Source organism: Sus scrofa, chromosome 6 (assembly GCF_054392235.1).
Source record: "Sus scrofa isolate SSC_HxYL_T2T_F1_AM1 chromosome 6, Sscrofa_HxYL_maternal_Yorkshire_Landrace_v2.0, whole genome shotgun sequence".
Lineage (NCBI taxonomy): Eukaryota > Metazoa > Chordata > Mammalia > Artiodactyla > Suidae > Sus > Sus scrofa.
In genome coordinates, this window is record NC_139388.1 from 74787247 (window position 1) to 74809129 (window position 21883).

A 21883-nucleotide genomic window follows, 5' to 3' on the forward strand; every position below is an offset into this window, starting at 1 on the left:
AAAAGCATGGGCTTGGCCATTGTGAACTCTCAAAAACACTGCTGACCCCTTGTGTTACAGCATATGCTCTGAGTGTGAGGATGGGAGGGCTTTCAAAAAGAGACTGAGGATGTGAGAAGGCCATATTCTAGGGAAGTATCTAGTAGAGCCATATTTCTAACCTGCTTTTTGCAACTTAATGAAAATATTAAATACTAGTTTCCTCAGTTGCTAAATCTTTGTAATTCCAGGGCCACAGAGACTGGAAGCAATTACAGCTTGGGGGTCTGTGGGAAGGCTGACAGTTTTAATTTACATATTAATGCTGGAAACCATTTTGAGAGGCAAAAAAGAGGGTTCTTTGGTCTTAGTATGAATAAGAAAAAAAAATGGACAGGAAAGTGGTTGAAAAACTTTGGGCAAAACAGGGTTTACTTTTCCTGTAATAATTTCAAACTATCCATCATTCGCTGTAATAAGATACTATTCCAACGGCGGATTTGCACAGTCTTTTATTTTGCCTAAGATGACCATTCCTTGGCTGAGTATCTTCAGAAAAGGCCTAAGAACCAAAGTTAACAATCCATCTGTTCCAACTCTAACTCATTCCTGGGAACAGCCGGTGCTTGATTTCTTCCTCTACCACCCACCTAGAATACCTAACCACTCACAGGAAAAAAGCAAAATACTGAAACATATAAGTTGCCTTAAATTGTTAGACTTCATTAAGCAGACAGGTGGGACACTTGAGCATTGGGATTTTCTTCAGCTGCAACCCCAGCGCTTTGAAAAAGGCAGGAAATTCTTTTTTTTTTTTTGTCTTTTGTCTTTTGTCTTTTTGTTGTTGTTGTTGTTGCTATTTCTTGGGCCGCTCCTGCGGCATATGGAGGTTCCCAGGCTAGGGGTTGAATCGGAGCTGTAGCCACCGGCCTACGCCAGAGGCACAGCAACGCATGATCCGAGCCGCGTCTGCGACCTACACCACAGCTCACGGCAACGCCGGATCGTTAACCCACTGAGCAAGGGCAGGGACCGAACCCGCAACCTCATGGTTCCTAGTCGGATTCGTTAACCACTGCGCCACGACGGGAACTCCAGGAAATTCTTTTCATTAAAATATTAGCTTGACCCAAGGATGTCAAAAAGTTAGCTGCCTTAGCATTTGTTCCTGCAGTCTGAGACCTCCCAAGAGGTCTAAAGAACCAGAAGGTTAAATATAGCAAAATATGAACGGAAACGTAGTTTAAGTCACTTAACAATTTATTTGTATAGATGTTTTCAGTTATTCACTTTCACATTAATCTTTCTGAATTAAATACCAAATTTGTGGGGGTGGGGGAAGACATCGTGTGGCCTTTGAAAGAACTGTTGAAAAATGGTGGATGAGCTCTGATGCAAAACCTCTTCCTACATTAAGGAAGAAAGGGAGATGCACAGGCGTCCTACCTAATAGGTAGCTCTTATTATCCCCATTGAACAGAAGAGGAAAATGAGGCTCAAAAGCTCAAACAACCTGCCAAAGGTCACATGATTGACAGTGTCCTGCGAGGCCCTGCAAACTTGGCCGCTTTGAATGGAACGTGAATTTTTTCATTTTTTAAAGTTTTATTGAAGTACAGTTGCTTTACAAGGAAGATTAATTAATTACTTTTTTTGCTTTTCAGGGCCACACCTGCAGCACATGGAAGTTCCCAGGCTAGGGGTCGAATTGGAGCTGCAGCTGCTGGCTTACACCACAGCTCACAGCAATGCTGGATGTTTAACCCACCATTTTATTTTTATTTATTTATTTTTTGCTTTTTAGGGTCACACCCGTGGCATATGGAGGTCCCCAGGCTAGGGGTCAAATCGGAGCTGTAGCCGCTGGCCTACAACACAGCTACAGCAACGCAGGATCCAAGCAGCATCTTTGACCTACACCGCAGCTCATGGCAATGCCGGATCCTTAGCCCACTGAGCGAGGCCAGGGATCAAACCCGCATCCTCATGGATACTAGTTGAGTTCGTAATCCGCTGAGCTGAGCCAAGATGCGAACTCTAGGAGGATTAATTTTATTATTTATTTATTTATTTATTTATTTTTGTCTTTTTGCCATTTCTTGGGCCGCTTCCTGCGGCATATGGAGGTTCCCAGGCTAGGGGTCGAATCGGAGCTATAGCCACTGGCCTACACCAGAGCCACGGCAACGCCGGATCGTTAACCCACTGAGCAAGGGCAGGGACCGAACCCGCAACCTCATGGTTCCTAGTCGGATTTGTTAACCGCTGCGCCATGACGGGAACTCCTAGGAGGATTAATTTTAAATTGAGTACTAGTCGTTACTCACAAAATGAATACATTAATGTGATTAATCACAAAATATTTCACTGAGGTTGGCTTTAGAAAATTTAAGGGAAACCAAAATTGACTACAGATTTATCTAGGCTCTTTTCAAATACACAAAATATTCCTAATTTTTCCTGTCCTGATACTACTGGAAAGGAAAAGGGAATCTTGGAATGGATTTAAAAAAAAACCCAGCAATTCCATTTCTAGGTATAGGTATACACTCCAGGAAATGAAAACAGGTATTTAAACAAATACTTATGCACAAATGTTCATAATAGCAGCACTATTCACAATAGCCAAAAAGTGAGAAAAGCCTAAATGCTCATCAAGAGATAAATGGATAAACACAATGTGGTACCCACGAAAGGCAATGTTTTCAGCCATTAAAACGAATGAAGTACTATACATGCTACAGTGTGGATTAACCTCACAAATATTATGCTAAGTGAAATGAGACAGACACAAAAGGTCATAAACTATATGATTCCATTTACAGCAAATGCCCAGGATAGCTAAGTCAATACAGAAAGAAAGTAGATTCGTGGTTGCTGGAGGGCTGGGAGGAGAAAGAATGGCTGCTTAATAAATACGGGGTGTCCTTTGGCTGTGATGAAAATGTCTTGGAACTAGATAATGGTGATCATTGCACGGCAAGGTGAAGGTACTGAAGGGCACACTTTAAAAGGGTGAATGTGGGAGTTCCCGTCGTGGGGCAGCGGAAACGAATCCGACTGGGAACCATGAGGTTGCAGGTTTGATCCCTGGCCTTGCTCAGTGGGTGAAGGATCCGGTGTTGCCGTGAGCCATGGTGTAAGTTGCAGATTCGGCTTTGGATCTGGCGTTGCTGTGGTTGTGGTATAGGCTGGCGGCTACAGCTCTGATTAGACCCCTAGCCTGGGAACCTCCATATGCCGTGGGTGAGGCCCTAAAAAGACAAAAAAAAAAAAAAAAAAAAAAAAAAGGTGAATTTTACGAGTTCCCTTGTGGTGCATTAAGTTAAGGATGTGGTGTCACTGCGGTGGCTTGGGCTGCAGCTGTGATAGGGGTTCAATCCCTAGTAGGGAACTTCCCCATGCCGTGGGCACAGCCAAAAAAAAAAAGAAAAAGGTGAATTTTGTATCATGTGAATTTCACTTTGATTTTTAAAAACACACAGAATAATGCAATAATGATGATTTGACCACAAAGCCCTAGCTGAATAACAGGCAATTTGCTTTTTCTTAGTTTGTCACAATTTAATGAGCTTTCGACCATCACAAACCAATGTATAAAAAAATTACCTGTTACAAGTTCCGAATAAGGCATTGATGTAGCTGAGGTCCCCTAATCTGTCCAGTTTGCAGAGCACCTAGTAGATTTTACAGTATATAAGAAGCTTTAAAAATGTTTTTAATTTGTATAAAACGCAAAGAAAAGGAATACTGAGAAAAACATGAACGAATACAAAGTGGCCAAAGTCTAGGAGGTAAGCCAACATACACGCACACAGGGAAATCTATATATTTGAACATGCAAAGAGCCGTAAACACTCAGGAGAGAAACTAGCTTTTCTTTACAACTTTCTCTGGGTTTTTCAGAAAACTGAAGTGAAAATAGTAGTTAACAGTCACCACCCTCTGGTTTTTAGCAAAGAGGTCACATACACGGGGGCCTCGGCTGCCATTTCCAATTGCTCCCCTGGTGAAACAACGCAGGAGGCTGAGTTACTTCAGGGGACTCTCAACAGGGCTCCCATTGTTCCAAGCTCAAAACTCGAGATACAATGGGCACCATTCATACAGAGGCTGGGGAATGGTCCCTCGGTGACAACTTTCTGTTGGGACACGGACATTTCGGAAACACGGACTTGCACAAATATGTGTTAATTATGTTTTAAAAGCAGTACAAGATAAAGACCTAAAACTCAGCGGACACTAAACTGAGAGGACAGCCGGGTCTTATCCCCGGCTCTGTCTCTAATGTGACTCAAAACAAGTCCCTGGCTCTTTCTGAGCCTCACTTTCCTCATTTGTAAAATGACAACGATTTCTAAGATCACTTAGAACTCTAAGATGCTACAAACGCCTACGAGGTCTGCAGATGTTGCCACACTACTTACTCCAAGGAGTGGGGATAAATCACCAGCAGAAAAGCATGGCCGGGTCACATCTTCTCATTTACCACCAGCGCTTCAAACAAGGAACCCTAACAAAAAGCAGGCAGGGCAAGTGTCCCGTCTTCTCTCTCTTGAACAGACAAACCATAACGAACACGGTCCAATGAGTCCATCTCATCTCAACAGGTCGAGGATCACTGAGGCAGGTAACTCTGCACAAAGCACGATGATGAAGGGCAGGAACAGAAGCTACAAGTATTTTTTCTGACGCCTTTGTTTAGGTGATTAATACATTTCATGAATCTCTTGACTTCTTTGCAATGACTCAAAATCCCCAGAAGAAAAATGCATTTACAACGAGAACAAGATCAACGTCCCCAGCTTTCACACCATGTCATTTTTTTGTTTTTTCAACCTCAAAACTTGCCAAAGCAAGAACTTTGTCTCCAGAGCCTAAGGAGAGAGACACATAATAAACAAAAATGTCATTCCAAATGCATTTACAGTTCCGGGTAAAGAGAGGACAATCTATCACATAGACGTTAAAACAGAAAATAAAACGAGCTTCCATTATCAGTGCACTTTCCTTAACCTTGCCCCTGCCATCCCAATTTCCTTCCCTGCATGAACAATTCAGCCACACAGGGTGATTTACTGATTACAAACACTTACTCCACTAGGTGTGAAAGAGAACACGTAAAGTTTTAGTGTACTTTTTTTTCGTCTTTTTTCTCTTTTTTTGTCTTTTTTCTTTTTAGGGCCATACCTGCTGCACATGGAGGTTCCCAGGCTAGGGGTCCAATCGGAGCAGCAGCCACTGGCCTACACCATAACCACGGAAATGCCCGATCCGAGCTGCGTCTGCGACCTACACCACAGCTCTTGGCAACACCGGATCCTTAACCCACTGAGAGAGGCCAGGGACCAAATCCACCACCTCATTGTTCCCAGCTGAATCTGTTTTTGCTGCGCCATGATGGGAACTCCTTTTTTTTTTTTTTTTTTTTTTTGTCTTTTTAGGGCTGCACTCGAGGAATATGGAGATTCCCAGGCTAGAGGTCTAATCAGAGCTGTAGCTGCTAACCTATGCCAAAGCCACAGCAAAGCCATATCCACGCCGCATCTTTGACCTACACCACAGCTCATGGCAACACCGGATCCTTAACCCACTGTTCAAGCCCAGGGATCGAACCCACTACCTCAAGGTTCCTAGCTGGATTTGGGCCACAACAGGGACTTCACAATTTGATCATTTTTTTTTTTGTCTTTTTTTTGTCTTTTTGTTGTTGTTGTTGTTGTTGTTGTTGTTGTTGCTATTTCTTGGGCCGCTCCCGCGGCATATGGAGGTTCCCAGGCTAGGGGTTGAATTGGAGGTGTAGCCACCGGCCTACGCCAGAGCCACAGCAACGCGGGATCCGAGCCGCGTCTGCAACCTACACCACAGATCACGGCAACGCCGGATCCTTAACCCACTGAGCAAGGGCAGGGACCGAACCCGCAACCTCATGGTTCCTAGTCGGATTCGTTAACCACTGCGCCATGACGAGAACTCCAATTTGATCATTTTTAATTAAAAAGTATTGGGAAATAAACCTATTAAAAGAGGTTTATAAAGAAAACAATTCTTGCTGTACAGTGGGAAAATAAAAAAATAAATAAATTAAAAAAAAATAAAGAAAACAATTCTTGACTTCACTCCTAAACTTAAGGAAGAGGCCATCCTTTCCTGTCACCTGTGCCACCTGTCACTCTGGAGCAGTAATTCAGGTCTGGCCTTCAGAACTACGAGGGTACTCACCAAGGTCTGTAGAGACCTTCTCAAACTGGCTGAGTATAGCACCTGCGTTTGCTGCCAAGAAGGCCTCATCGTCTGCAGTCAGCTAGACAAACAGAACAAAGCCCGGCGGTCAAAGGTTAACAAACGGTTCTATCGACCACTGTTAAGAATGTCTTGAGACCACAAACTAGAGCACAGATCAAGAAGTTTTATACCAAATACTTCACACTTTTTCTTTGTACCTAATACATTAAATGAAATACAGGTACCTTCTCTCCGAGTTTCCTGAGAGCTGTTAGTATCTCCACTTTCTGTTGCGTATACAGGTCTCTTTCCAGCTTCCCAACCATGAGATCTCTATCCATCTATAATAGATGAATGAAAAGCATATGGAATTTAAATGAAAAACATTCCTTGCATAAAATCCAGCTTTTCAGGTCTACTTCTTTGGAAAAAAAAAAAAAAAAAAAGAAGGTTCTCTAGCTGATTATTACAAAGAATTATGGAAACAATTCAAGGCATAGAGTTCCTGCTGTGGCTCAGCGGAAATGAACCCAGCTAGTATCCTTGAGGATGTGGGTTTGATCCCTGGCCTCAATCAGTGGGTTAAGGATCACAGTGTTGCTGTGAGCTATAGTGGAGGTCACAGACACAGCTCCGTTCTGGCATTGCTGTGGCTGTGGTGTAGACTGATAGCTACAGCTCCGATTCACCCTTAGCCTGGGAACCTCCATATGCTGCGGGTATGGCCCTAAAAAGAAAGAAGAAGAAAAAAAAGAAGAAATAAAAAAAGAACAATTTGGAGTTCCGTTCCTGGCTCAGCGGAAAGGTATCTGACTAGCATCCATGAGGACGCAGGTTCGATCCCTGGCCTCACTCAGTGGGTTAAGGATCCAGGGTTGCTGAGAGCTGCAGTGTAGGTCGAAGATGTGGCTCAGACCTGGCATTGCTATGGCTGCGGCGTAGGCCAGCAGCTACAGCTCTGATTCCACCCCTCACCTGGCTGGGATCCTCCGTATACCACTGGTTGGCTCTAAAAAGACAAAAAAAAAAAAAAGGAACAATTCAGGGCAAACATGAGGGAAATGCTACTACAAAGTTCTAATAAATCTTGATGCTGATCAAACCACTGTCTTAGTTATAAATTCTACCGAGAAATTAGTAGGTCAAGACCGTCCTTTAAATAGGAACTAGCCTCTAAGAACTCTATTTCATTAAACTGAAGTGTGGTCTATAGGCTTGAATAAATGGTAGCAGATATTCTGGAACTCTGATTAAATGTCACCTCTACCACCAGAAACACTGATGGTGTGTCCTATGCCTTAATACTATTCCATGAGCTTTACACATATTACTCTGTTAAAACCTCATAACCACCATAAGAAGCAGGGACTATCACTACTGCCTTTTTATAGATATGTAAAAAGGCACAAAGAGGCTGAAGAAAATAACTCTCCCCATGTCACATATATATCCATAATACAGCAGTGGTACAAATCCAGCCAGTTTGACCCAAGTCCATGCTCTTAACCGCTGTGCTACTAAGTTATGAGTGGCTGCCAACAACTTACTAATGTCTTAATTATATTCATGTCTATACACAGACTTTCTGAAATACCAGGTTTATGAAGATGTTTGAAATTCTTTGATGGGAAAGCCCACACATGCATATAAAGCATTGCTGCTAGTGACAACTAGATGGGATTTCAATTCAGGGCTCCATTAGAAAAGAGTAAAACCTTAAATGCAGCATCCTAGCGGAAGGGGGACTAGCATGGGTCCAGCTATATGCTGTTTAAACCACTACATTTACTACCACCAATAACTGTTCAAAGAACTAATTCTGTCAGAAAACTGTGGGTTGTGGCTCTAAAATCGACTGACCAATTTTTTTTTTTAATAGACTATTTTTGAAGCAGTTTTAGGTTCAAGGTAAATTGAGTGAAAGGGATGGAGATTTCCCATATGCCCTCTGCCCCAACTTGTGCATAGTCTCCCCATTATAAATATCATTTATTCCAGTGGATGAACCTGCACTGACACATCATCATCACCCAAAGCCCATGCTTTACATTAAGGTTCACTCTTCGGATTTTTTTTTCTTTTTTTTGTCTTTTTAGGGCCACACCCATGGCATATGTAGGTTCCCAGGCTAGGGGCCGAATTGGAGCTGCAGCTGCTGGCCTATACCACAGCCAGATCTGAGCTACATCCATGACCTACACTGCAGCTTGCAGCAACACTGGATCCTTAACCCACTGAGCGAGGCCAGGGACTGAACCCGCATCCTCCTATATATTAGTCAGGTTCTTTACTGCTGAGCCACAATGAGAACTCTTGTGCATTTTCAACTGATCAATTTTTAAACTTCAGAATAACATAATGAGAAAATTCTCGGGCTGAGAAAATAAATACACACAGTGATTGGATCAATTTAAAGAACTTTACCTCTGCTAACCTTGTCCGAAGCTGACCTGGTTGTTTCTTTGCAAACAATCTGATGACCTCTGGAGTTTTAAAGGCCTGGCTGATAGCTGCCTGGATAGCCTAGAAATCAAAAAAGGTGAAAACTAACAGAAATATTCCAACAAGTTAGATATTAGAATATATGACTGATGGGTCTTGAATTGTTAATACATCTTCTTTGTTCATCAAACACCGTTACAACTTTAGTTTCCATGTGCTACTTCTATGCTTGTCACTGGAGCCAAATACATAACTAGATGAAGATACGAAAGCAGATGATGTTTTATCCGTAAGCAGACATTCCTCTAGAAGTTAAACCCCCAAAAGGGTACACTTTCTGTCCTAAATACACTTACGGGGTGGCGGGGGGGGGGCTGTGTCACTGATTTAAGTACATTATTCTTACCAGCTGCATTCCACTTAGTTCATCTACCAAAGTCATATTTCCAGACATAATTTTCTTCAGTGAATCATTAAATTCACTTAGTTGCTCCAAAGTTTCCTTTTTGGTTTCTTCGTATTCATCTGTATCAAGTTCTTCTCTGAAGTACAATGAACATAATATAGAAAAATAAAGAGTTCCAAGTGACAAAAAGGCAATCTTAGTATGTGTACACTAATACTAGATACACACACACACACACACACACATGCTGGGGAAAAAAGACTGAAAGGAAATATCAAAATACTCTTTTTTGAATTTTGTTAATTTATAGTTGTAAAACGATCATCACAACCCTATTTTAAGGAAATATCAAAATACTAATGATGGATGTGTTTTGATATCAGTTTGAGTGTTTTCTTGAAATGTGGTTACTTTAACAATTAAATTTTTTTTAACCAAAATAAGGTATTTAACAAACCACATAATAACTTCCTTTTAAGTAGTTCTGAAACAATGGTATAACCTTGGGCAAGATATTTAAAATAGCCAAGTCTCAGTTTTTTAATCTATAAGCTGCATATAATGATAGCACCCACCTTATAGGGTTGCCACGAGCATTAAATTAAATAGGGAATGTACGTGGCGTGTAATAGGTACTTAAAAAATAGCTGTTATTATTATCATCATTATCATTAATGGTAGGTAAAGCGTTATACACCATGAAATACAACAGCAATTCAGTACTTGCCATCTGAGTAAGACGCTATTTTTATTCACCAAACAAGCCATTTATTAAACATTTACTATAAAAACAGCTAACATTTATCCAGTGCCTCCTTTGGCCAAGCATTGTGTTGGTCCCTTTGTCTGTAATATTTACAACAATCTTTCAAGGTTATTAAAAAGGCAAAAGCAGTCTCAGTTCTCTGAGCAGTTAAGGCTGAAAACGCATAGCAGAAGTTCAAGCAGTACCTTCTCAGCTTGAGGCCAGGCAGGGCCACTTCTAACACTGAAGACCAGGTAGGTGTTGTTATTTCCACTTCACATTTGAGGAAATGGAAACTTAAGGTGGTTAAGCATTTTGCCCAAGTCCAACCTTACTTTGTAATTAATCTGAAGGCTTTCATATTCTAGCCTTTATACCTCCAAAGCCTGCACTGAATTTAGTTCTCCAGTAGACAAAGCATGTGAACACTACAGAGGAGCCAAAATCACACATGGGCCTGCACACATGGAGCTTATAACCTAGATGTAGAAAAAAGCCATTTTACAGCACAGCAGCATACAATTATACCATTACCTGCATTCCTCCAGGTCTTGTAACTGCTGCATTAGTCTATCCAACTGCTCTTCTAAATTCTGCTTTAATTTGCTTGTCTCTGTCTTTCCTCTGGAAGCCATTTTAAGCTCTATATAGAACAATAAACCCACATATAGTATATATTGGTTTTTATTTATTTTTTGCTTTTTAGGGCTGCACACACTGCATATGGAGGTTCCCAAGCTAGGGGTCGAATTTGTGCTGTAGCTGCTGGCCCATACCACAACCACAGCAATGCCAGATCCAAGCTGTGTCTGCAACCTACATCACAGCTCATGGCAACTTCAGATCCTTAACCACTGAGAGAGGCCAGGGATTGAACTTGCATCCTCATGGATGATAGTCAGATTTGTTTCCACTGTGCCACGATGGGAACTCCCTATTGGTTATTTAAAATGACCCAATATAGCAGTGCAAGTTAAAGTAGGCTATACTCTTTCTGAGCTATAGGTGTGGGGAGGATAATTGCACAAATAAAATCTCAATTTAGATATGAAAGTTCTCATCTAGTGAAAACACCCTAAAAGAATGCCTGTCAGGTTTCTTAAACTTGATAAATTAATTAGAAGTCTTTACTATTGGTCTATCTTAAACATATTTGACAGATGGGAGCTCCCTTATGATTCAGCAGGTTAAGGATCCAGCATTGCTGCAGCTGTGGTGCAAGCTGCAGCTGAGGCATGGGTTTCTACCCTGGCTCAGGAACTTCCACATGTCTCAGGCACAGGCCAAAAAAAAAAAAAAAAAAAAAAAACCCAAAACATCAAGAGATCAAAATACAGGTTTAAAAGGAAATAGGTTGGGTGTGACTTAAGATGCATTTTTATTCCCTTTTTTCTTTGGTCTTTTCTGGGCTGTACCCAAAGTATGTGGAAATTCCCAGGCTAGGGGTCAAATCAGAGCAGTAGTTGCCGGCCTAAGCCAGAGACACAGCAATAACAGATCTGATCCGTGTCTGCAACCTATACCACAGCTCAGGGCAACGCCGGATCCTTAACCCACTGAGCTGGGCCAGGGATTGAACTTGCATCCTCATGGATGCTAGTCTGATTTGTTACTGCTGAGCCACAACGGGAACTCCTCTTTTTCATTAATAAGTACACATACTCCAGGACTCAGAATACTTAGTATTACCTTGTTGACCCTTCCTTTTTGCTTTTTAGGGCCATACTTGAGGCATATGGAAGTTTCCAGGCTAGGGGTCAAATTGGAGCTACAGCTGTGACCTACAGCACAATGCTAGATCCCCAACCCACTGAGCAATGCCAGGGATCAAACCCACATCCTCATGGATACTGGTTGGATTCATTTCCGCTGCACCACAATGGGAACTCCTCTTGTTGGCCTTTACATCCATTTACCTACTGACTTGTGGTCATGAACAACCTTTTTTTTTTTTTTTTTGGCTTTTTTAGGGCCACAACCATGCATTTGGAAGTTTCCAAGCTGGGGTCAAACTGGAACTGCAGCTCTGGGCCTAAATCACAGCCACAGCCACACTAGATCCGAGCTACATCATGGAAACATACACTGAAGCTCAGGGGAACGCCGGATGCTTAACCCACTGAGTGAGGCCAGGGATAGAACCTTCATCCTCATGGATCCTTCATCACATTCATTACCACTGAACTACAATGGGAACTCCCATGAACCTTTTTTTTTTTTTTTTTCTGCTTTTTAGGGCCACATCCTCCGCATATGGAGGTTCCCAGGCTAGGGGTTGAATCAGAGCTGTAGCTGCCGGCCTACACCACAGTCTCAGCAATGCCAGGCCACATCCTCCGCATATGGAGGTTCCAGGCCACATCCTCCGCATATGGAGGTTCCCAGGCTAGGGGTTGAATCAGAGCTGTAGCTGCCAGCCTATACCACAGTCTCAGCAATGCCAGATCCAAGCTGCATCTGCAGCCTACACCACAGCTCATGGCAATGCCAGATCCTTAACCTACTGAGCAAGGCTGCATATTGCTTGCTTCTTCCACTGCATCCTACATCTTTTTTTTTTTTTTTTTTTTGTCTTTTTGTTTTTTCCAGGGCTGCACCTGTGGCATATGGAGGTTCCCAGGCTAGGGGTCTAACGGGAGCAGTAGCTGCTGGCCTACACCACGGGAGCAGCAATGTGGGATCTGAACCGCACCTGTGACCTACACCACAGCCCACGGCAATGCTGGATCCCCAGCCCACCGAGCAAGGCCAGGGATTGAACCTGAAACCTAATGGTTCCTAGTCAGATTCGTTAACCACTGAGCCACAGTGGGAACTCCTGCATCCTACATCTTATTCTCTATTTAGCACTATGTCTGCCTTGAATTATATGTGATTCATTATAGCTTATTGTTTGTCTGTTTTCCTCTCCAGACTGTAAAATGAGAGCAGAAAATGAGTCTCATTCCTTTCTTAGCCTAATCAGCATTTAGTTCAGACTAGGTATTTGATATGTATAAAGGTACAACATATTTTAAGATTAACCTTGTCTAAACGAACTTCAGGGAAGAAAGAGACACTTTGGTTTTGTATTGGGGGTTTTTTGGTCGCACCCACACCAGAAGGAAGTTCCAGGGGCCAGGGATGGAACCCGCTGCCACAGCAGTGACCTGAGCCACAGCAGTGATAATGCCAGATCCTTAACTCACTGAGCGACTAGGGAACTCCTTAAAAAAAAAAAAAAAAAAAAAACAACAACAACAAAACCCTTTTAAGAATCTTAACCTAGTGCTACATTAGTTGAGATTCGTCCTATAAAGATTAACTCGCGGGCACCACCTAGTATTCAACAAAGGTGGTGCACCTTTTACGCAAACAGCCAAATTACTCCCCCAAACTGTACTCTGGAGTGGAAGGTACTCATTCACGCTCACCTTTCTCTTAGCACTCCGAACTCTGCTTAGTGCTGACTGGTCTCAAACTGCATAAAACCGCCAGTTCTTGTAGTTTCAAGTGTTATAAACTTGAGGAACGCGAAACTGTTCATCAGGGCAAGAAGTTCAAAGTTCAAACCACCTGAGGGTGGAGCTGGCTGGAAAAGGGAACAATTGACAAGCAGTTTTATTCACTATATATAAACGTGGCCTAAAGCAGTTCGGAAAACTTCCACTTGGGCGGCCTGCGACTGCACCCTCTCTTTCCGGCTCCTAGGGAGACATCGTAGGAGCAGGGGGCAGGTGTGGAGGAGAGGGTGAAATCCGCTTTCCTTCTGACTGTGCGGGCAGTCTTTGAGGCTTTTCCTGGTGAGACCGAGTGCGTTACTGAGGAAAACGCCGCACCCTAAACTGCCTTGAGGGAAGCTGTCAAACCCAGAAGCACGAAAAAGATAAAGGTGGAGCGCACACGTTTTCCTGGCTGGAAGTGAGCGGCTTCTGAACCTCGACCTTCCGGACGGGGTCAGGCAGCAGCTCCGGCCACCGCCCCAAATTCCATCTCCCACCAGGGAACCTGAAGCTCCCGCACTTGGGACTGGCGGCGGCCGGGTCGACTAGGCCTGGTTGCTCCCAGGCGTCGCCGGGATCCCGGCGCCCCCAAAGCTCTTCGGTCTTCCCAGACCAGAACCCGAACCACCCCCTCGGGGTCCCCTCTCCGCCTCCGCCCACCACGCCTGGTCCGAGAGTTCACAGCCAGGGGCCCCGCCTACCTGAGGGTCCGGGCCCCGCGGACGCGTGCAGGTGAAGCACTTCCGCCAAACGCACGCACTTCCGACCGCCTGGAGCCAATGAGGGCGCGGCTACGAGTGTTACCGTCACTGGTATCCGGGTTGCGGACTGTCTCCCGGAGGACTCGGGCCAGTAGCGTGGTAAGCCCCTACCCGGAGACCCTGACAAACCGGGCTCTGGGGGAGTCAGCCAAGGACTCCTTTTTAAAATCGCAAGTGCAAGGGAGTCCAAGATGGTGGGGTTTTTGAGGGTCAAATGCAGCCGTCCCCGAAGCAAGGTCTCAATCAAGTTTGAGGCTGGGAGTCTTGTCCCTTCCTTTAGAATTTTCTCTGTAGAACCAAAAATCTCGGTAAAGTTGCCTCTGGCCTTTGGAACAGGTGAATTCACCCTGGGGGAAAAACTCCTTCTTGGGCAGAAGTGAGGGGGGCGAGGCACTTCCCCTTTTTCCCGCAAATCCTTTTTTCCAGGTCTGTGAAAGACTGGATTACGAAGCAGTTTGACACCAATTCGTCTTGGAAAGGAGACTGCGAGCCGTTGGGCAACATTCTAAAAGTTACTCAGAAGTTAGGTGGAAATTGTTTTCACATGTTCCCAGCCCAGCTCCTTGAAGTCATTAGTCCACAAGACAACCTCAGGGTTTACAGCGAAATTGTTAAACAGGTGTTGTCTTTAAAGTTAATTCTAGGAATTCCCTGGTGGCTCAGTGGGTTAAAGATCTGGCATAGTCACTGCTGTGGCAGGGGTTGATTCCTGGCCCAGGAACTTCCACAGGCCCAGGAGCCTGGCCAGAAATAAAAATAAAGTTAATTTTAACTCAGCCACCCAGGACACACTTCCTAGATCACCACAGAACTCCACCAGAATGAATTATTTGTCATTTCTGTCCAATCATAGAAATTCTTATTTATCACCATAAATTGTTTTTCAGAGTTACAATTTGGTTGTGAAATCGCAGTTCTAAGTCCAACACAGAAGAGAAGTTGACACACAAGTTGGAATGGTTCCAATGGCCTACTGTGCAAAACTATTCAGATTCATAGAATTTCCTTTGTAAAAGTAAGTGGCTGTTACGTATTTTTTTGTTATTGTTAACAAGTGGTAAATATATTGTGTATCAAGCAAGCCTCTTAAGTTTAGATAATTTTTATCGAAGTATAGTTGATTTACAATGTGTTAATTTCTGCTGGACAGCAAGGTCATTCCGTTTTATATGTACATAATGTATGTATGCATTGTTTTTTATATTCTTTTCCATTCTGGTTTGTTTCAGATATTGAGTATAGTTCCCTGTGCTATGCAGTAGGACTTTGCTGTTTATCCGTTCTGTGTAATAATAGTTTGCATCTGCTAACCCCAGACTCCCAGTCCGTTCCTCTCCCATTCCCCTCCCTGTTGGCAACCGCAAGTCTGTTCTCTAAGTCTGTTTCTAATTCGTAGATAGGTTCATTTGTGTCGTATGTTAGATTCCACGTGTAAGTGGTATATGGTATGTGTCTTTTCTTTCTGATTTCACTTCGTATGATAATCTCTAGTTCCATCCATGTTGCTGCAGATGACATTATTTTGTTCTTTTTTATAGCTAAGTAGCATTCCAGTGTGTGCATATGTGTATATATATATATATACATATATGCACAATGGATTTACATACAAAGTATATAATGTATATACAGTGGAGTATATAAATATGCAGTGATAATGTGACTATGTGTGGAAATGTTTTTGTAGAATATCAAAATCTCAATGACAAATAGGGTCAGTGCCACATACAACAAAGCTGGAAAATATCCTTCTTTCACCATTTGAAGTACTTGCTGAATAAACATTTTCTCACTGGGTTCTTCCCCTAATTTTTATGGTGATAATACAGAGTTCTACTTAGGCATTTGTGTTGGTTTTAGAGGGTGCGTGCAATCTTAGAAGCTGTGGAGGAAAGGCCTCACTGTACAAGCATCGTGCTTACCTGCTCTTCATTCTTGGTAACTTAATCTGATTCCGCAGTTCAGATTCCGAGAGTATTCTTACATACCTTTGGGTTCTTGTTTAAAGCTAATGGATAGTGAAAAAGCATTCCTAGTGCATAGGCAAGAGAAATTGGTTTTGGTTCAAGTTCTCAAACAAAGATAGAATCTAAGCCTAAAAAGAGGATGGGGAGGGAAGAGAAGAAATTGGGAAAAGAGGAATGAATGTTAGGTAGGTAGACACAGAGAGAGCGTTGGGGAAAGTAACCTCAGAACTGGGAGTCATAGGTGGAAAATCAGATCACTACTGCTGGGTAGCTGGAGGAATTTAGAAAACTTTAACTTGGACTTGGGTAGGAGTCCAGAGGGAACAAATTGCCCCAGCTAGATAGGGAAAATACAGGGGCAGATGAAACTGGAGTAGCTGACTAGAAGTATCAGGAGCCAAAGGCTCTCTGCACCTGTGGACCTCTTGTAAATGTCTATAGTAGGTAACTTGTACTGTTGTAAGTCTTTTGTGATGGTTAATCGTATGAGCTTTTTGGAGTTCCCGTCTTGGCCCAGTGGGTTAGGAATCCAACTGGAAAGAATCCAGTATTGCTGCAGCTCGGATCACTCAGATTCAATCCCTGGCCCAGGAACTTCCATATGGCACGGGTGTGGCAATAAAGAGAAGAAAAAAAGAGCATGAGCTTTTAGGAATTCCTTTGTGGCGCAGTGGGTTAAGGATCCAGCATTGTCACTGAAGCAGCTCTGGTCTCTACTGTGGTGCAAGTTAGTTCGATCCCTGACCTGGGAACTTCTACCTGCCTTGGACATAGCAAAAACAAAAAAACAAATTGAAAAACATGAGTTTATTTATTTATTTTTAGGGCCGTACCCTCGGCATATGGAGGTTCCCAGGCTAGGCGTCCAGTTGGAGCTGTAGCTGCCGGCCTACGCAACAGCCACAGCAGTGCTGGATCCGAGTTGTGTCTGTGACCTACAGCACAGCTCATGGCAACGCTGGATCCTTAACCCACTGAGCCAGGCCAGAGGTCGAAACCACATCCTCATGGATCCTAGTCGGGTTTGTTAACTGCCGAGCCACGACAGGCACTCCAAAAAAACCATGAGTTTAGAGTCAGGCGTGTTACATGAGCTGTGAAGTCTCAAGCAAGTTAATCAACCTCTTTTAGCTTCAGTTTCCTCATCTGTTAAAAAAAAAAAGATATATTAATAGTACCTGCTTCATTGGCGTGTGGTAAGGATCACATGAGTGCTTAGTATATTGCTTGGCAAACAGGAAGAACTCAGTCAGTGTTACTGTTGCTAAAGTTATCATCACCATTATGGTTAAATCAGCACAATCAGATATTTATAAATAACAGGACCATCCAAAGAGAATGAGTGAGTATATTGCCATTCAGTGAGGAACACACACACACACACACACACACACACACACACACACACACACACACACACACACACACACACACACACACACACACACACACACACACACACACGATTCCATAGCAGGAGCCCTGAAGCTTTCTGCTCTTCTGCTGTCAACTTCCCAGCCTCAGGTGACCACCGATCTGCCTTCTGTTAGTTAGTTAATTAGTTAGTTAGTTAGTTATTTTGTCTTTTTAGGGCTGTACCCACGGCATATGGAGGTTCCCAGGCTAGGGGTCGAATCAGAGTTGTAGCCGCCAGCCTACGCCACAGCCACAGCAACGCCAGATCCTAGCCGTGTCTGCAAACTACACCACTGCTCACGGCAACACCGGATCCTTAACCCACTGAGCGAGGCCAGGGATCAAACCCGCAACCTCATGGTTCCTCGTCAGATTCGTTTCGGCTGGGCCATGATGGGAACTCCTCTGCCTTCTGTTATTATAGATTAAACTGTCTGTTCTAGAATTTCACATAACTGAAATCGTACAGTGTGTACTTTTTTGTATTGACTTTTTTCACTCAAAATAGTGTTTCTGAAACTCATCCATGTTGTTTAGATCAGTAGTTTGTTCCTTTTTATTGCTCAGTAGTGCCCCATTATATGAGTATACCAACTTCATTCATTCATTTGTTATTCATTCACCTCTTGATTAACCTTTGAGCTGTTTCCAGTTTTTGGCAAGTAGATATGAAGCCAAACTGTACAGTTCTTTGTGTGGACATATGTTTTCATGTCTCCACATTATTATTATTATTTTTTTAACTTTATTTTTAGGGCCACACCTGTGGCATATGGAGGTTCCCAGGCTAGGGATCGAATCGGAGCTGTAGTCGCTGGCCTGTGCCACAGCCACAGCAACGTGGGATCTAAGCCATGTCTGACCTACACCACAGCTCATTAGCCCACTGAGTGAGGCCAGGGATTGAACCTTCGTCATCATGGTTGCTAGTCAGGTTCGTTAACTGCTGAGCTACGATGGGAACTCCCCTCTCCTCATTATTATTTTTTTTTAATTAATTAATTAATTTTTTTGTCTTTGCTATTTCTTTGGGCCGCTCCCATGGCATATGGAGGTTCCCAGGCTAGGGGTCAAATCGGAGCTGTAGCCTCCGGCCTATGCCAGAGCCACAGCAACGCGGGATCCGAGCCGCGTCTGCAACCTACACCACAGCTCACAGCAACGCCGGATCCTTAACCCACTGAGCAAGGGCAGGGACCGAACCCGCAACCTCATGGTTCCTAGTCGGATTCGTTAACCACTGCGCCACAACGGGAACTCCTCTCCTCATTATTTTTAAGCTGTCCTCTTAATTGGTATCTAAAATCCTTTTTTTATGGCCTCCTTAAGGAGCTTTCTCCATCAGTTATTTGCTTTCCTGCAGGTTTTGTGACTTCCTAATAGTGCTTTTCCTGCAACCTCCCAACATTTTAATTCTGTTCTTCAAAAGAAATAGAATTAGGTTAAAAAGCAAAAACAAAAAACTGAAGTTCCCATCGTGGCTAAGTGGAAACAAATCTGACTAGGAACCATGAGGTTGTGGGTTCGATCCCTGTCCTCACTCAGTGGGTTAAGGATCCAGCGTTGCCATGAGCTGTAGGGTAGGTCGAAGATTCGACTTGGATCTGGTATTGCTGTGGCTGTGGTGTAGGCCAGTGGCTACAGCTCCTATTTGACCCCTAACCTGGGAACCTCCATATGCTGCAGGTGCGACCCTAAAAAGGAAAAAGGAAAAAAAAAAAAAAACCAAAAAGCAACTTTTGGAGTTGTCATTATGGCTCAGCGGATTATGAACCCAACTGGTATCCATGAGGATGTGGGTTTGATCCCTGGCCTTGCGCGGTGGGTTAAGGATCCAGCGTTGCTATAAGCTGTGGTGTAGGTCACAGTTGGGGCTCGGATCCTGCATTGCTGTGGCTGCAGCTCCAATTTGACTCCTAGCCTGGGAACTTCCATATGCTTCGAGTGTGGCCCTAAAAAAAACAAAAAAACACCTTTCAACCACAATAGCCCATTGAAGGTAGTCTTTAGTGTCTCTGGGTTTTTCTTCCAGGTTCTAGTCTATTTCCCTTGCCTGCTGGATATCTGACCTGGATGTTACGTGTATGCCTCAAATCCAGCATCCATGAAACAGTAGTCCATCTGTGTCTTCCTTCCACACCTCCCAACCTGTGCTTCCTCCAGGACTCTCTTTGTTGACTTGTGGCACACCATCTATCCTGTCACTTACATCAGATGTCTCCTCCCTTGGAGCTCCCCGTTGGCCTAGTGGTTAAGATCCAGCATTGTCACTGCTGTGGCTCAGGTTCGATTCTAGCCCAGGAATTTTTGCATACAGTGGGCACAGCCAAAAAAATAGATAAATACATAAAGAAAAACAAAAAAGTGAGAGAAAGAATTGTCTTCCCTTCGCCTCTTTCCCTCCTCCATTCAGTCAACAGATCTGCTTGTAAACCTCGACACTGTCACTCCTGTCATTACCCTTCATCATCTCTCTCCTGGACCAGTGAGATGCTCCAAAGCAGTGCTTTGCAGACTTTAAGATGCATACACATCACCCAGGGATCTTGTTAAGATGCAAGTTTTGATTCCATAGACTTGGGGTAGGGCCTGTGCTTCATTTCTGGCCAAGTGATGCCCATGCTGCTGGTCCTTTCTGTGTCATTCACTTTTTCAGAAATGTCACCCAGTCTCACACCTTTAACTACCATCTCTGTGTAGATGACCCCAAATCTAGTAGATCTCTAGCCTGGACCTTTCTTTTGAACTTGGTTCTGTTTGCCGTTGCCTACATGACAACACTAAGAGACATCCCAAATTTAACTTCCTTGTAAACTCAACTACTGATCTTCCCTAAATCTCCTGCATGGCCACCTTCTTTTCTTTTTCTTTCTTTCTTTCTTTTCTTTCTTTTCTTTTTTTTTTGGCCACACCCACAGCATGCAGAAGTGTGGAAGTTCCCCAGCCAGGATCAAACCTGCATCACAGCAGTGACAACACTGGATCCTTAACACACTGAGTCACCAGGGAACTCCCCTCTTTCTTTTCTTAATTAAAGATAACTAGTCTTTTAGATGATCAGGCCCACAACTTTTGGAATCATGCTTGACCTCTCTTTTTCCTCACAGCCACATTCCATCCATCAGCAGATCCCACTGGCCCAACCTTTATAATGCATCTAGAATCCAATGACTTCTCATCACTTCCACTGCTACCACCCTGGTTCAAGTCAGCATCAGCTCTCACCTGGGTTACAGGAGTAGCTTTCTATCTGGCTTCCTTGCTTCCTTGCTATTTCCCCCTACATTCTGTTCTCAACTTCAGCAGCCAGAGAGATCCTTTGAAGATAGAAATTAGGTCATGCTACCCCTTCCCTCCATTATTAACTCGGGCTCAGCCCTTCTGATCTCTTAGGAGATTCTGGAACCCGACAGGCATGCTCTGCCTCAGGGCTTTTGCGTTGTTCACCTTTGCTTAGAACACTGCTCCTTCAGATGTCTGCCTGCCTCCCTCATCTGCATTAATTCTTTGCTCAAATGGAACACAGCAAGGCCTTTCCTGATCACCCTGTTTAAAGTGCCAACACTTCCTATCCTCTTGCCTTGCTTTCTTTTACTCATGGCCCCATTATTTAATATGACACACATATTATGTATTTTGATTATTGTTTGTCTCCCAACCCTAGAATGTAAGCTTTATGTGGATAGGGAATTTTTTGACTGTTTTATGTACTGGTTTATTCCCAGCATCTCCAGCTAGTAATTGCTCAAGAAATATTTGCTTAACCATGATGAACAAATGAGAATTATTTCTAAAGTGCAATAGTACATTCCTCCCTAAACTCCCTAAAACATCCCCATTCCCTATAGGATAAAATCCAGACTCCCTAATATTGCGCCTGAAGGTGGGAACACCCTGAAACAGTCTTCTAATCATTCTATATTAACTTTTAAAAAAAATTCTAATAACATGGGAAAAGAAAAAGAAAACTTCTTTATGGAATTTTTAGACCTTTCCCTAGTGAAATGTTTAACTATGACTTGTGACTAATTAGGAATTCCAGGGACTTCCCTGGTGGTGCAGCAGATTAAGGATTCGGCATTGTCACTGCTGTGGCTTGGACTGCAACTGTGGCGTGGGTTTGGTCCCTGGCCCAGGAACTTCCACATGTCATAGGTGAAGCCAAAAATAAAATTTTAGAAATTCTGTTTTTACTACATATCTTTTTGTTTGTTCGTTTGTTTTTAAGCTTTATTGAAGTATAGTTGATTTACAGTGTTGTAATGATTTGTGCTGTGCAACAAAGTGATTCTGTTATACATGTATACATATCCATTACATATCTTTATTTTATTTATTTATTTTTTATGGCTGCACTCATGGCATATGGAAGTTCCCAGGCAAGAGACTGAATCTGAGCCACAGCTGTGTCAACACTGGATCCTTTAAATCACTGCACTGGACCAGGAATCAGACTCTTG

The 21883-nt window shown here is 43.3% G+C and overlaps 2 protein-coding genes across 13 annotated transcripts in view; one reads left to right on the top strand and one right to left on the bottom strand.

Moving 5' to 3' along the window:
- Positions 1-3522: 3522 nt before the first annotated feature.
- Positions 3523-14018, bottom strand: LZIC (leucine zipper and CTNNBIP1 domain containing). Its single transcript, XM_084962737.1, has 8 exons — positions 13981-14018; positions 13211-13368; positions 10332-10440; positions 9053-9188; positions 8629-8727; positions 6450-6545; positions 6202-6283; positions 3523-4856 (listed from the first exon to the last, which is right to left on the bottom strand). The coding sequence occupies exons 3-8, from the start codon at positions 10430-10432 to the stop codon at positions 4798-4800; spliced, it is 573 nt and encodes a 190-aa protein (XP_084818863.1). The 5' UTR covers positions 10433-10440; positions 13211-13368; positions 13981-14018; the 3' UTR covers positions 3523-4797.
- Positions 14019-14109: 91 nt separating this feature from the next.
- Positions 14110-21883, top strand: part of NMNAT1 (nicotinamide nucleotide adenylyltransferase 1) — a 40401-nt gene continuing 32627 nt past the window's right edge. For 7 of the 12 annotated variants that reach the window (XR_014807020.1, XR_014807019.1, XR_014807018.1 and 4 more), the window contains exons 1-2: positions 14110-14139; positions 14928-15055. The gene's annotated coding sequence lies outside the window, so the exon portion shown is untranslated. Of the gene's footprint in view, positions 14377-14466; positions 14660-14927; positions 15056-21883 lie in introns of all 12 variants that reach the window. The other 5 variants (XM_084962736.1, XM_084962734.1, XM_084962730.1 and 2 more) reach the window with 2 other exon arrangements.

Excerpts from the sequence above, each read along its gene's own strand:
- LZIC (XM_084962737.1), bottom strand. The coding sequence starts at position 10,432 with ATGGCTTCCAGAGGAAAGACAGAGACAAGCAAATTAAAGCAGAATTTA. Across the intron at positions 6,546-8,628 it reads TTCGGACAAGGTTAGCAGAG|ATGGATAGAGATCTCATGGT; the intron begins GTAAAGTTCTTT and ends CATCTATTATAG. Across the intron at positions 4,857-6,201 it reads GAAGGTCTCTACAGACCTTG|GCTCTGGAGACAAAGTTCTT; the intron begins GTGAGTACCCTC and ends CTCTCTCCTTAG.